The following is a 14,153-nucleotide window of genomic DNA, read 5'->3' on the forward strand; positions in this document are numbered from 1 at the left end:
TTACAAAAACACAAAGATACGGAGAGCTGCTTTGCTTTATTTGGATGCTCACAAGAAGAAGTTAACTGGTGCCGTAGGGTGATCAAAGCCAACGATTGAACAAAGAGCATTCTACGAAAATTCGAAACAATCTTATTAGATTCCAGGAAACCCCTTCGATTAGATGATGGATAGTTTTTCCACGCGGGCCAAAAGTGGCGAATCGGAGTGGTATTCCATGCTCCTCACGGCAAAGTCGCCCACCTCGTTGGTAAAGCACTTCAGCGTGGAAATGGAGAAGGGGCGTCCCGGAAAATTGTAGTAGGTGAAGTACTGACCATTAACGGCGATCAGGAAGGCACGATCGCCGAGGCCAAAGGCGATCTTGAACAGCTTTCCTCGCACAAATGGAAATTCACCCTCGGTCTCCTCGTCACTAATAGCGAAGCTGAAATAAAGAAAAAGGAATTTCGTCACATAAGGTAAGGAATATTTAAATTTGTATTGGTTGTAAACGGTTCAGCGGCTGCACTCATGTCAGTAAGGCAAGGACTAAGCTGAATATCAAATCGTTTTAATAATTTAATACATTGAATTGAAGACTTCTAAAAATAATAAAATAACTTTTATTTTAAAAAATATTTAAAAACTTAAATACCATTTAACAAGTATTTTTAGAGGATTTAAAAGAATGTTTAAGCCGGTTGTAAACGATGCAGCGGCTGCATTCTTGTCTGTAAGACAAGGAATAAACCTAACAGCTTCAACATAATTTTTATGTTCTATACATCACTGGCTTTTAAATTGATGTATAAGTAAATGACTCGTCTTAAAATTTTTAAACTAAAAAAAAAAAATTTTAAGTAAAACAGAAATCATGGTTCTTCTGTAACAAGTACAAAATATTTACAACTTTCAGTAATATTTTAACATATGCATCGGGTTATTAGAAGATATAAGCATATAAGCATATATAAAGTACTATTTCTGTGACTTCACTGTACCTGTTGTCTTCCCGCTGGTAGCTTCGTGAAACCGTTGTCCTGTCAAAGTTCACATGAAAACGGAGTACTGTCCTCCCAGTGTCGTTGCACTGGAAACAAATGGAGAACTCCGTGGTCGGTGGCCCTTTGGCGATGCATTCCATCGCAACCACGGTTCCGGTTTCATATCGCCGGGGCACATCGCTCTGGAAGGCCACTTTGTCCGGGCACATGAGAGTTCTCGGGAAAACCAGCGGAAAGAGCATGCGGTGATGGAACTGGGTGATTTTTTCAAAGTCGCCGTAAGCCCGCACGTAGTTTATCTGCTTGGGAAACTTGACAAACTCAAATGATCCGTACAACTGATCGTTTACGTAGATCTCGAAGCATCGCTGCAGTACGGCCACTCGGAAAGTGAAACTCTGACCCGGTTGCAGAGGATTCTTCGGTCCGTCACACTTCCAATTCTTTGAAATCTCCTCCTGCTGCCATCCTTCGCCCGGCTGGAACATGCTCCGGATGATCTGACCCTCGCGGAAATTGGCCTCGATCTTAAGGAAGACCGTTTCGCTCTCGTTCTGCGCATTCACATTGTCCGTGAGGTCCAGAGATATTCTGTCCGTAAATCGAAAGGGGATTTGTATGTAAAAATTGTAAACTTTAAGGTTCTCGGTATTCGTATTTTTTTCTTTCAATGATTTTTTAATTTATGTAGTGAGCTAATTTTTAGTTATTTTTTTTTATATGCAGTAATTTTTTGAAATTTAATAACTTATGTAGGTATTTGCATTGAAACTTTTTTGGTTGGTTTATCAATAAAAACTTTTAATTGCATAAAAAAATTGAATTTTTTTACAATAAGCTTGTTAAATAGTTCAGTGATTATAAAGGACTTGAGACATCTTCATGTTTTTATTATTATTATTGCGTGCCAAAGGTTTCCATACAAAACCCTTTCGTTTGGATTAAAATTTAATCTCAAGACAAAACTTTTAAGCAGACAAACGGGTATGCTAAAACATAGATATTGAATCCTCTCCACGTTATTTAGCGAGTACCGAGTTTACCCGAAAATAAGAATGTTTTTCTTACTTATTTGGATGGGGCTTGACGCGTCCACTGACTATGAGGACATGCCCGAACGGCACCTCCGTTAGGACCTTTGCCTTCCACACGTTCATCGCGGCTCGCGGTTCCACTGCAACTGACTCAACGAATCCGTATCCGTAGCCGTAGCCGTATTGGATATTGGATTCCAGCTAGGATCCAGCTACGGCGCCGTTTTATGCGCCCTTATGCTAATAGATTCGCCATCCGTCGCCTTTCCTCGTTCATTTGTTGTGATTATGTAAAGCGGGTGAAATGAGGAATTACCTGCAGCCGCATGCAAACTTGACATGGACGTGGACGTGGTAAGGTTATCCCCATTCCCATTTGCCATCTAGAAGCCATCAACCCGTTCAATCGAATCATATAAACTGTAGAAATCCCCAGGCAACCCCCAAATATCCGACCCAGTGAGCTGCGCTTCATGACGAGAACCTTGCGCGTTTATTTATTTGATTCAATCCTTGCCTTTGTAACCCATAACTGTCATCCTCGAGTTCTTTTCACGGTTGCTGTCACGCCCCCATCTGCCGACTGCCCATTTGTTGCTAGTTACTCGCGCCACTGAGAGAAAAATGTAAACTCTAATTTGTAGCAAAAAAAAAAATAAAAATAATAATACTTTTTAAACAATACTTTTGCAGTTATAATAATTACTATTCCAACTCAATCCACCCCAAACACTACGGAAATAAAAATCAATTTTCATAAGAAAAAAACATTTTTTTTTCCTTTCTCAAAAATATAATATTAAGGCAAGTAAAAATATCCCTTTAACTACCACAAAATAATTTTAGGATCGTAATATTTATTACTCGTATAACTATGAATTTATATTGGCAAGTCATAAAGGAAAAGTTTGCTGAACAAATATTGATACAGATTTCAAGTTGATAGACTTGGCTTATTTAAACTATAGTCAATTATTTTAAAGATAGGAAAGTATTACCTCTAAGACTCGAATAATTCAGGTCAAGTCAAAGGATTATAAAGATTTCCTTTTCTTCTCGCCGTGTTCTCCATCTTAACCTCTCCCTTTTGACGGTTCCATTGTTGTTGCGTGTCTTGGGCAAAATAAAACAAGGTAACAACAATTGATTCCCTGTCTAAAGTTTTTGCATTTGCAGTAAAGTGCGACTTGGGGGCCGGCCCTCGGCCTGGAGCACTTTTCTACCCGTGATTTTAGTTCGGGTAATTCATTTCTTTTGACGTACCTTGGCATATTCGCTGAAGTTCTGTCTCCGTCTCTGTCTGCGTCTACACCTTTTGCTTTCGCTTTCGTCTACGTCCAAACCAATGACATCTCCTCAGGGTTCCACACTCATCCTAGTACAGCAAAAGGTCCTCTGGATGGTCAGGTATTTTCTATAGATATAAAACTGTTTACTCAAATTTAATAATCAACGTACAGTCAAATCTAGTCAAATTCCACTTTCGGCACAACAATTTTGAGTAATATTTTTATTAATTTATTTTTTTTTTTTAATGAAAATTTACTAGCTTTGGGCTTTCATACTTCTTAGATTTACAGTTTCTAATGAGCTTCATTCAAAATTCAGGCACACAAAAAATAAGAGCTTTGCTGATATAAAAACCAATAACAATTTTTCCCAAAACAGTTTACCATTAAATTATTTCATTATTTACAACCCAGATGACAATTAAACGAGGGTTTTGCATGAGTGTAAGTGCAAACATTGATTTATCCAGTTTTAGGATTGTCATTAAAAAAGAATTTGTCTTAACAAAGGTCCGTGTTGTCCAGTTTTTATGGTTTTACTGTACTCCCGCGCCGAATACGTGGCCTCTGTTTGTCTATGTTTCCTTCGCTGTTTCTGTCGCTTGCACCTGATCGAATTGGGTCCAAGTCTTCAAGTTTAACTCGACTTGGCTCGGCTCACTTATTTCTGATTGCGTTTCACCTTGGTGCACCCACACCCTGAGTTGCCTCCCACCCAAACCACCCAAAACACCACCCATCAGATCCAACCTTTCAATGATGTGCCTGGCTTTGCCTGCTACGAATGGCAAATTGCTAATTGGTTAGTTATGGCCACTGACAATCCAATCCATCAATCGGCTCCGACAGCCGAATGTATAAACATCCCGCGATGACCTTGTCAACTCCTTTCTGACCTCTGATCCCCCGCCCACTTGTTTGGTAGTCTTTTCCAAACACAACTAATGAAGTAATCGTGTCGATTTCAACTTTAATTTCCGCTTGTCACTCCAACTGATAACCCGAAAGCAAGTGGAGCAACGCGAGCAAGCTTTGTATACGTTGCACATTTATCAGTTTCGGTTACCTTTTTACCTTACAGAGGTGCCACGTTGTCCCCCAAGAACCCTTTTTTAACCCTACTGCAGGGAACAAATTTATATTTCCATTTTTTATATATTGCCAGGTCAAAAATAAATATTAGTCTAGTTCATATTATTGTTGAGTGAGTGATGTCATTAAAAAATACATTTTACACTTCAATCTTATTTCACTTTTATTTTTATTAAAAAAAAAAAGAAACCAAAAGGGTACAGGTTCGATTCCTGCTGCTGTTCTGCTGGCGTTTCTTGTTTTTACTATGCATCAGGAAAATTTTGATTATATTTATAATATTACTATTATATTCAACGTGTATAATATTTATTTATATCACTTTTATTTAATTCTGATATTTAAATGTCTAAATAATTAAGAAGAATTAAAAAAAAAACTTTAAGTTAAAATTATATTTATATCATTTTGATATTATAATATCAAATTGATATTTTTGATACTCGCCGGACAAGTTTCAACCGATATTTGGGAATAAGGTCCACAACCTATTTAATTGACAGCCTCATCATATCGTCTTTTCTTTCTGTGCACTTCTCCAGGGTTCTTATCTCGCTCCCAAGTCATTTTTCCCAGTCGTATCGAATCGGTTCGGGGTGAGCGACGACACGTCTACAGAAATCAGATTTTACGGTCGCGGGACTGCCGACGGAACCGCAAATCGTACAACCAATACAGGTGATAATGGCTTTATGGCCACCGAGAGTCCATGCCAGCACACCAATACCCAACCCGAACCCGATTTCGAATCCCCGAATTCGAATCGAAGAAGCAAACGGAAGCCGAATGTGGCGGCAATCGTTAATCGACCGGCTTCACCTCTTTGGTGGCGTCTGCTTTTTTGGGTATCAGTAGTACCAGTACCAGTATCAGTATCAGTACCAGTTTAATTATCAAACCCCAATCAATGAAAGAACCATTTCTGATTGATAGGGCTTTCGAGGAATTGCTTTTCAGGTGTTCTGATTCCAATGTAAAGCCGATCCTCACCTGATGACGTCTTCATTTCAAAACGCCAAGTGTAAAACAAACCCGCAGTTGCCAACTCGTTAGTACACTTGAGATATCCATTGATAACCGCATTAGTTCCAGGTTCCAAAACACTTCCTTGAGTATGCATATTATATAGAACCAGAACTACTCCCGATCTCCACCACGTGGCGTTTAAATCAGACATGAAAATAACTTAAGCCAAACGAACAAACTTGTAGCATTGCAATTACAGTTTGCATTCCCTTGGCCCAAGTAATTCGCTGCCCCTTTTTTGAAGGAGTTAGTTACACGTAGGCACTGAACGCTATATTGAAACCATATCTTTCGCTGAACAAGAACGGGGATCGATGGTGGCACTATATGCACTTGTCGCGATTCAAAACGTAACTGAAACGTCGGATTTGACGGTGAAGTTTAAAACGCCAGCTCCCGATGGCGGCGGCCCACGAAGTATCGTCGATCGCTGGCGATATCTCACCTGTACAGGTGCGAATGCGAAGGAGAACTAGAAAGGAAGCAAACTTCTGTTAGTCGAAGTTTGTATACCCTAGCAGCTATACAAATATTCAATATTTTTATGAAACGACTATATTTATTTTTTTAATCTTATACGTTTTGGGACAATGAAGACTCGCAGATTTTCAAATGAATTTTTCGATCGTTCTATCGTTGTCTGATTTTTAATATTCAAATAAATTAAAAAAAAAAATTTTTTTTTATACTTTATACTACTTTATATAGTTCCTACTTATATAGCACCAGCAGAATGATAACTTATTGGGAAAGTTTTATTCAGGTAGCTAGTTTGCTTAGAGGGTTGGATGTGTCTTCTTTTCTGCATTGCAAACGTTTGACTAAAATTAAAATACTCTATGCAAGGGTATAGCCAGAGCGAGAGGGAGAGTCCAAAAACAGAAACGGAAAACAAATAAATATGAAATATTGAACTGGAGCAGAAAGTGGGTGATATTTTGTAGATAGCAGAACACACACACACACACACAAACACACACCGGAGCAAGCGTGCTGTCTTTGTATTGGCCATTAAACGCTGCTGTCAACGTAGCCACACGGGTTGAAAAGAAAATGAAATGGAAATGCCAGTAGAAATGCCAGTGGAAATGTCGCCCCACAATTTGTCTCAATAGATTCTGTCGTGGCTGGCGTTATCAGTGAAGCTAGTGTGCCAACAGGTGAGGGCTCTCGACGACAGCTCCCTTTTACCTGCGACCCGGTCAGGCGCATCCATCAACAAAGCACCCTACAATGGCAGTCAATTCTATAGTGTTTTCTACTTTTGTTAGATTTAGGTTTTTAGAGTGAGAATTCTGTCCATTTTTGAGACCTTGATTAGACTACTATAGTTGTTATAATAGAGACTTTAAGAGGATTAAATGCTCTATTAAAGTGTTCAAAAAAGTATGCTGTGGAAAATAGTATGTCCTGTTTATATATTACATTAATTAATTATACATCTTACATGGAATTTTTGGGGACTTAAGAACTTGAGAGAATTCAACTGACGTAAACTTTAAAGAGATTTCTTTGAAAATCATATTATAGTGTTTAGAAGTTTGCTATGATAGGTATATAAATACATATCTTTGATACATTTAAAAACTCGATAGATTTTTGTTAAACAGTTAAGCTGAGAGATCCAACCTTTGGTATTACTATTTTGACCTCAACTGTACTTAAGTAAGTGCCTCCGACAAATGACAACTTATATTCTATGCGCTGGAGCGATCTGTTCCACAATTTCGTCAGTGACTTTATCGGAGGACAGCGAACATGCCTAGAAAAGTCATAATTTTCTTTGATGTTTGCACGAGGCGGAGAGTCATTAATTGATTTATTACTAAAGTTGATTGCCACGGCTTCTTGGGTTTGCCCTGGTCCGATTTGGGGATGTCCAAGTAGTTATTTGACCAACTAATTAGGTAAATGTGTTTGCTCTGATGTTCCAACGACTTCAGGTGATATCTTCTCGCCTTGACAGATATCATTTTTTTTCCAACAATAAGGGTGGAGAACATGCCGTCGATCGGGCACTTAGTGATTGGGATGGCATGGTTCCATTTCGTCACCCAATGTTTGCTCCATTTCGATCGTTGTTTGAAGTGGGAACAGAAAGTGAGCATACACCTACACCCCATTTTTACCCATTTTTCCCCAGCATTCCCATTCTCAATTCAATTTCCAGCAAATGTGTACATTTGGTGGGTGTTTATTCAGCTTGACAATGTCTTGTTATTGTACACAGTACAGCGAATACCTATATACATCACGAGTTCCATGGAAACAATTTAAAGATCGACTGTTTTTTGGGGCAGCTGCTTCTTGGCCTCGATCACATTCTGCATGACCAGATCGTACAGGTTGTCCTCCTCCTCATCTTTTTGGGTGTCCTGATCGTGGGGTTTATCCTTGATCTCCTCAAGACTTTCCAGTTCTTTTCTATAATTTTGCAGAGCCTCTTGAAGGAGCTTCTCCACGGGCGAATACGTAGAACGCGATCTTAAGCGGGCTTTTGCTATTTCTAATGCCTGAAAAATAGTTAGGATCTTTAGCATATACGCAGAAAAAAAACATGTGTAAAATCAAAAATTTAAAATTGGAATTTTTATTGTTAAAACAGCTCTACAAAGTAGTTTATTGCTATACAAATTGTAGTTTTTAAGTACACTGAAAAATGGTAACTGTCCTAAATATTTGTACTTTAACTATTTAAATCATAGTTCCTTTTATATTTGGATTTTTTTAGAGACACTAACATTTCATAAAAAGCTTACTATCATTTAATAAACGAAAAAAAAGTTTACAATAGCTAAACTTAAGCCCTCCAAAATACTTGAAAATTTCGCAAAATAGGGAAGTGACAATTTTTCTATGTTAATTTTACATATGTTTTTTTCCTGTGTATGTATTATACTTTTAAAAAGAAAAGCCTACCTTCAAGGTGTTGGTATTTCTCAGTAAAGCATCTTCATAGGACAAAACTTTGGGTGCAGGGGTATGGATAGAAGTCTCGGCAAGCTTTTCGTTTTGACGTTCTAGTTTTAGTTCTTCAGCTTGCCTAAAAATAAAATAATTAATCCCAGATCTTTTTTTCATTTTACACAAGAATAACCCACACTTTCTCCAATTTTTGATCGATCTCCGCCTCAAGGGCCAGGTATTTGTCATTAATCTCCTTGATCAGGTCCATTGTGCGTCCTTGCAAAAGGATTTGTAAATAAAAACGTAAACAAATCAGTTGCTATGCAACGGAAATTTTTTTGACTGCCAGTGCTACCAGGTTGATGAAAAACATTCGTGACGTAGTCGTAGTTACCTGAGTTCTGTATTTTATTCATTTGAGTGTTGCCACAGCTTTGAAAAAAGATACCTTTAACCCAAAAAAACAAAATCTGTTTTTATTTACTTATTAAATTATTTTACTAAGAATTTATAAATAATTGGTATTGGGAAAAAATGTACATTATAAAAAGCAAAGAATTTGCACATTTTTTTTTATCAATAAAATTAATTATATTTATATAAACATTCAATAATATAATAAGTTTAAAAATATTTTTATGCTGTATTAAATTAATACTAAAAGAACATTCACTGGATTTAAAAACGAAAAAAAGGCCATTAGTTGTTGCACTAAGCACAATTATTTTATCTGTATAGTCAATAAAATGAGAAAGTAATTACAAGTGAAATTGCGATAGTCTATCTCTACATGCTTTATTATATGTGCAAATAATGTTTTGCTGATAAATAGTTCTGGGAAATATAGTATATACGCCGCTTTTATGTTAGTTACACACATAATAATTTATTTTTTTTTAAAGTCGGATAAGTTTAGCAAATTAATTTTAGTCTTGCAACTTTGGGTTTAATTTCATTTCCATCGTTATACAATACCTAACTTTTAATACCGATTTCAATCTTCCAAGATAGATTTTTTTTTCACTATCTTCCAAAGACCTTCTTCCTATGTGCTTTACTTCTAATCTAGCTGACGCAAATATATCGTCTAGGTGAAACCTTTTCCGGCATCGCATTTTTATCTTCCGGGTTAGTTTCCGCCCTGTAGGTTTTTTATAATAAATCCATTTACTATATTCCAAAGTCCAGCAAAATCTATATCCCTTCAAAAGATAAGAAATCAGAGAGAAACATCATACTATTCTATAAAAAAAGCGTCTTTATCTACGGCTATAAAAAGTTTGTAAAAGATTGTAAGCTTGCATGGTAGTGATGACTGGCGAAACAGTTAAATAGCAAATTGAATTTTAATAATGACTTGCTCTAAAGAGAATGGTGACCATAAAAAGATACATCGTGCCAGAAAGCTTTCTCGCCGTTCAAAGTTCAAGTAGCAACAATTGTTTAGCTATGACAAAAAGCCGGGTTTTTGTTTGGTCATAAATTTGTGTGTTTTTATTAGATACCACAGAAATCGGACACATACCTTTGCTCACAGACACATCACATATATGGGATGATATATATACAAACTATCTACATATAGCATTCTCTATCTAGCCTCCTACTTAAGTAACTTTCTAGTCAATCGGTCAATGGTACCTCACGGGTCCTTTAAAAACTGATTGATATGGGGTGCCACACGTTCCGGGGTCACGAGATGCAGATGATGCGTGCCGGGAACCTCAACATACACCACTTTGGAGGCATTTTCCCGCAGCGTTTTGATCACTTCCGCGTAGACCTGCGGCGATTCGAACTTCATGCCGGGATTTCCCCGAATGTTGAGCACTCGGCAGCGGATTTGACGGGCATAGGCCAATGTCTGCTCCGCGGTGAACATGCCCAGCAGGCTCACCTTCAGCCGCAGATCCCTGGCGAACAGATAGCCATCTTTGCTGGGATTGTGACGCATTCCCCGTTTCATCAGCACCCGCACGGAGGGCTCATCCACGGAGCCATCATAAGCGTCCAGCACTAGCTTTATCATCTCATCGTACGAATAGCACGGCTGTTTGCTCTCCGGCAGTGTTTCGTAGTCCAGGAATTTGTCCAATGCCTTGCCGGTGCCCTCCGCCATCCTCTTAGTTCCCCGAACTGTGGGACCAGCAATATCGATGTTGATCAGCTTCTTCACCTCCAGGGGAAAACTGGCTGCGTACATGAAGGTCAGAGCTCCGCCCAGCGAATGACCCAAGAGGGTGACATCCTTCCAGTTATATTTGCGCACTATCCGGCGAATCAGGCATATGCCATCCCAGAAAATGAAGTACTGCATGCCCTGCGGATACGGCGAGGATTTTCCATGCCCAGGCAGATCGATGGCCAGAACGGAGGTGTCCGCCGGCATCAGTGGGCACAGGCGGTCGAAGCTGCCGCAGTTGTCCTGCCAGCCATGAAGCGCGATGATTGGTTGGCTCTCCTTCGAACCCCACCACTTTCCTAAAAGCGACGAAAATCGATTAGTACACAGGAATAACAAATTTGTATAGTATTTATGGTTTGCTTGTATGATGCATATCTATTGGATACTACAGTCCAACTTTTATGACTAAAAAAACTGTTTGCTAATCAATAATAATACAAATTTAAATTTTTTAAAAGGCGAAGCAGAAATTTAAAAAAAAAATGTCTGAAAGTAATGTTCTACTTATTTAAAAAACAAAGAACGTGATTAAATACTAAAAAAAAACTTCTTCACATTGACAGTATCTATTTGTTAGTTCTCTGTGCACCTGTCATATTAAAAATCTCTTTTAAAAAAAATCGAGCTCAGGAAGATCAAACTATTTGTTTTTTTCTGTGTAGCCGCGTCGCATTCGAAATCACGTCAGAGCGGCATGAATGGGCCGATGGGTTGTGATTAGGAAACGGCGCCTAGATGACTCACCCTCAACGGTTCCCCACGGAACGTCGATGGAGAACTCCTCCCAGCTGTTCTCGCCCAGAAGCTGCAGTTCCTCCTCCTCCAGGCCATCTACAAAGAAAAGCAAAAGGTATTGGAATTCCAATTAAATCAAAAACTGACATCTGTGACGAAACAAAGTGAATGGCGAAACCGCCAGACGAAACCAGGTGAAACTTCGGACTGAGGTGCGAAATGCGTGCCATTTGGTGACCTGACCATGACCTCCTCCTCCGGTTTACTCACTTGCAGTTTCTGGGGAAACCACTGTCTCCGGCGATTTTGTTGCTACGCGTGTCTGGCCCATGACTAAATAGATTGTAAGTTTCCGTAACGCTAAATGCGGATGAGGATCAGACGTCGAGCAACTGCTTTGAGCGAATCTCGGAGAGAGACTGGCCAAAATCACAAAAGTTTCCTCTGATCCGTACACTAAAACTGATTACCGATAGGTATTAGCATGACGGAACTGTCATTTTGGCGGGAAAATAGATTTAAAGCTGGATGGAAAGCTAAAGTAGGAATGGACTGGAAATCGGGGTAACCACACCGCCATTTCAACCAATTACGCCTTCTATAACTAACACTGACTAGTGATATAATACTAGTTTAAAATTGTTTATATTTTTATTTTAATTTAGAGAAATGAACGGAATAATTAAAAGTATTGAGTTCTTTAAAGATGTGTGAAATCTGGATTTTTCAAACTAGTGTGTTCTTGGTATTTAAAATAAGCTAGATGTGGCTAGCTAAAGGTGCACCTCGATTCGAACTAAGTGGCAACTCTGAAACTAGTCTATTGTTTTGATTCGCAATTGTAAATACAAAATTAATTGTTTTTCTGGTTAATTTAATAACAAATCAACATGTAAGTGCAAAAAATTATAACCCTATGTCTTCAGCAAACAAATTTAATAACCAATGTTTACAGGACAGAGTTCTGGAAATCAAACGAGCGCAAGTTTTGCGATTTTTGCAAATGCTGGCTGAGCGACAACAAGGCGGTGAGTTTAATAAACTATTAAATTAAGAATATTTAATGAGACTTAATTCCGCAGAGCGTGGCCTTCCACGAAAGTGGCAAGCGCCACAAGCTAAATGTGGCCAAGAGGATCACGGACATCAGCCGGAGCAGCGAGAAATCGGAAAGGGAGCGCCAGAAAATGGATGCGGAAATCCGGAAAATGGAGGAGGCAGCCATGAAGTCGTATGCCCAGGATGTTCATTCCCGCGGGGACATGACCGCCAGATCCATAAACACTGTGATGAGGGCAACCGCCTCCTCCTCGTCTTCTAGTGGTGCCCACTCCTCAGGAAGATCGCGCCAAGTAGATCCAATGCGACTCGAAGGACTCTCCGATGAGGAGGAGGACAATCGGCGGGTGGCTCCTGGCAAAGTAACCAACGAAGCAGCCATTCCCGAAGCCTCCCTATGGGTGGAGGGCAAGTCGGATGAGGGACACACCTACTACTGGAATGTTAAGACCAATGAATCCGTTTGGAAACCTCCCAAGGAGGGCTACTTATCCTACGAGGAGTACGAGCGGATTAACCAACTGGCCATCGATCAGCAGGAGATCTCACAGGCACAGGAATCACTTAAATTTCGGGCCAACGCCGATGAGGAAGTGGCGCGAGTGAATCGGGAAAAGATGAAGGCATTCCGTAAACCCGAAAATCCCAAGGAGAAAAAGCAAAAGGAGGAGAAGCGTAATGCTTTCAAAACGGAGGAGGAGGCGGCCACCAAAGAGATTGGCCAGTGGCAAACCGTGGTAGTCAAGTATGGATTGAGCATTAAGAAATCTACCTTTGTGTTACTTTATTGATATATTTTTTTGTAGGGCACCTGAGGAGCCCATCGACTGGCAGTTGCCCCAAACGGATTACTACAGTCCGTCCGCCCCCGTGATTTCGGCTACCAGTGAACCCGAACCTCCAGCCAAGCGCTTCAAGGAGAAGACCATAGGCGGCTTGGATCCCGAGACAGCCGCCAGTGCACCTGCCACGTTCAAAAGAAAGTTCATCAGGAAGGGCAATAGCCGTCAACGCACGGAGGATTAGGCTCTTTATTTAGTTAATAATCAGTAGATAATAAACTATTAAGACGTACTTTGCATGCTCAAATTCTTTTAATTTGATTAACTACTTTACTAAAGAAATTGTATATTTCTTTTAGAAGAATAACATTTATGGATATCTTAAAAAACCAAACATAATTTTATTGAAAGAAAAAAGGCGCTGATGCGGCATGGTGGGTGACTCGGCTGTTGCATAAAAATGCCGCAGTGTGAATAGGCTTTTAGGCAATCACTTGATGGTTTTTGCAGTATTTTTTTTGAAAAAGTATGTGGTATATTTCAGCTGGCCGCGTACGGTCACTCTGCTGTTTTAGTTGCAGGCGAGTGGATTTGCGTCGGAATTTCGGAGAATCGCGCTTCTTGCTCGCTGTTTTGAGTGCGTCTGTGCCTTGTCTGTGTTGTTTTGTTTGGTTTTTCGCTGTACGTTTTCCATTCGTTGTTAAATCCGCGTTGCAAACAAACAAGAAGAGAAGAACAGCAAAAGTGGCGAGTGCAATCACAGCGTCGAAATTTCAATTGAAATCCGTGTGGCAATTGCAGCGGCATTCTGTGTAAATAAATTGAATTAAAGCAAACTTTTGCAGGCTGCTCCCTGAGAAATAGTTTGCAAATCGAAAGAAGTAAACAAAACAGGAGCCATCGGAAATAGTTGTTTTCGATCAATCACAGCACACACACACACCTGTGATTCTCATTGTCGTGTGTTGTGGTGTGTGTGAGTGTGAGCGAAGGAGAGGAAAGGTCAAGCTGAAAATTGCGTAAAGTGGAAGGGGGACGAAAAAGAGAGAGAAAACGAA

General features: G+C 39.5%; 4 protein-coding genes across 8 annotated transcripts; 1 reads left to right on the forward strand and 3 right to left on the reverse strand.

The window, feature by feature from the left end:
* Positions 1 to 17: 17 nt before the first annotated feature.
* Positions 18 to 5,868, reverse strand: LOC108149349. Of its 5 annotated transcripts, none has more exons than XM_017276868.2 (4): positions 4,890 to 5,868; positions 2,055 to 3,434; positions 984 to 1,577; positions 18 to 427 (listed from the first exon to the last, which is right to left on the reverse strand). In XM_017276868.2, exons 2-4 carry the CDS (start codon positions 2,141 to 2,143, stop codon positions 160 to 162), a joined length of 951 nt encoding a protein of 316 aa, XP_017132357.1. In that variant the 5' UTR covers positions 2,144 to 3,434; positions 4,890 to 5,868; the 3' UTR covers positions 18 to 159. The 5 variants fall into 5 exon arrangements, with proteins under 5 accessions (XP_017132357.1, XP_017132384.1, XP_017132342.1 ...); XM_017276895.2 differs by lacking the exon at positions 4,890 to 5,868 and having other exon boundaries at positions 2,055 to 2,403; positions 3,284 to 4,690; XM_017276853.2 differs by lacking the exon at positions 4,890 to 5,868 and having other exon boundaries at positions 2,055 to 3,133; positions 3,284 to 4,690.
* A 1,733-nt stretch (positions 5,869 to 7,601) lies between these two features.
* On the reverse strand, positions 7,602 to 8,634 carry LOC108149207. The gene is made up of 3 exons (XM_017276636.2): positions 8,529 to 8,634; positions 8,347 to 8,470; positions 7,602 to 7,940 (listed from the first exon to the last, which is right to left on the reverse strand). The coding sequence occupies exons 1-3, from the start codon at positions 8,600 to 8,602 to the stop codon at positions 7,701 to 7,703; spliced, it is 438 nt and encodes a 145-aa protein (XP_017132125.1). The 5' UTR covers positions 8,603 to 8,634; the 3' UTR covers positions 7,602 to 7,700.
* Positions 8,635 to 9,799: 1,165 nt separating this feature from the next.
* Positions 9,800 to 11,718, reverse strand: LOC108149522 (probable serine hydrolase). Its single transcript, XM_017277155.1, has 3 exons — positions 11,525 to 11,718; positions 11,264 to 11,350; positions 9,800 to 10,815 (listed from the first exon to the last, which is right to left on the reverse strand). The coding sequence occupies exons 1-3, from the start codon at positions 11,583 to 11,585 to the stop codon at positions 9,977 to 9,979; spliced, it is 987 nt and encodes a 328-aa protein (XP_017132644.1). The 5' UTR covers positions 11,586 to 11,718; the 3' UTR covers positions 9,800 to 9,976.
* A 327-nt stretch (positions 11,719 to 12,045) lies between these two features.
* On the forward strand, positions 12,046 to 13,387 carry LOC108149164 (WW domain-binding protein 4). The gene is made up of 4 exons (XM_017276566.2): positions 12,046 to 12,146; positions 12,210 to 12,282; positions 12,337 to 13,058; positions 13,120 to 13,387. Coding segments are annotated over exons 1-4 (1,017 nt in total). The 5' UTR covers positions 12,046 to 12,144; the 3' UTR covers positions 13,340 to 13,387.
* The last annotated feature ends 766 nt before the right edge of the window (positions 13,388 to 14,153 follow it).

Source organism: Drosophila elegans, unplaced genomic scaffold, assembly GCF_018152505.1.
Source record: "Drosophila elegans isolate 14027-0461.03 unplaced genomic scaffold, ASM1815250v1 contig_814, whole genome shotgun sequence".
NCBI lineage: Eukaryota > Metazoa > Arthropoda > Insecta > Diptera > Drosophilidae > Drosophila > Drosophila elegans.

Bases quoted from the DNA above. Each gene is read 5' to 3' on its own strand.
- LOC108149164 (XM_017276566.2), top strand. The intron at 12,283-12,336 runs GTGAGTTTAATA...TTAATTCCGCAG, and splicing joins GGCTGAGCGACAACAAGGCG to AGCGTGGCCTTCCACGAAAG. The intron at 13,059-13,119 runs GTATGGATTGAG...ATTTTTTTGTAG, and splicing joins TGGCAAACCGTGGTAGTCAA to GGCACCTGAGGAGCCCATCG.
- LOC108149207 (XM_017276636.2), bottom strand. From the start codon at position 8,602: ATGGACCTGATCAAGGAGATTAATGACAAATACCTGGCCCTTGAGGCG. The intron at 8,471-8,528 runs GTGGGTTATTCT...TTTTATTTTTAG, and splicing joins GATCAAAAATTGGAGAAAGT to GCAAGCTGAAGAACTAAAAC. The intron at 7,941-8,346 runs GTAGGCTTTTCT...ACTATTTTTCAG, and splicing joins GAAATACCAACACCTTGAAG to GCATTAGAAATAGCAAAAGC.
- LOC108149522 (XM_017277155.1), bottom strand. From the start codon at position 11,585: ATGGGCCAGACACGCGTAGCAACAAAATCGCCGGAGACAGTGGTTTCC. The intron at 11,351-11,524 runs GTGAGTAAACCG...TTTTCTTTGTAG, and splicing joins GGTTTCCCCAGAAACTGCAA to ATGGCCTGGAGGAGGAGGAA. The intron at 10,816-11,263 runs GTGAGTCATCTA...CGTCGCTTTTAG, and splicing joins TCCGTGGGGAACCGTTGAGG to GAAAGTGGTGGGGTTCGAAG.
- LOC108149349 (XM_017276868.2), bottom strand. From the start codon at position 2,143: ATGAACGTGTGGAAGGCAAAGGTCCTAACGGAGGTGCCGTTCGGGCAT. The intron at 1,578-2,054 runs GTAAGAAAAACA...ATTTACGGACAG, and splicing joins GTCAAGCCCCATCCAAATAA to AATATCTCTGGACCTCACGG. The intron at 428-983 runs GTACAGTGAAGT...TCTTTATTTCAG, and splicing joins TACCAGCGGGAAGACAACAG to CTTCGCTATTAGTGACGAGG.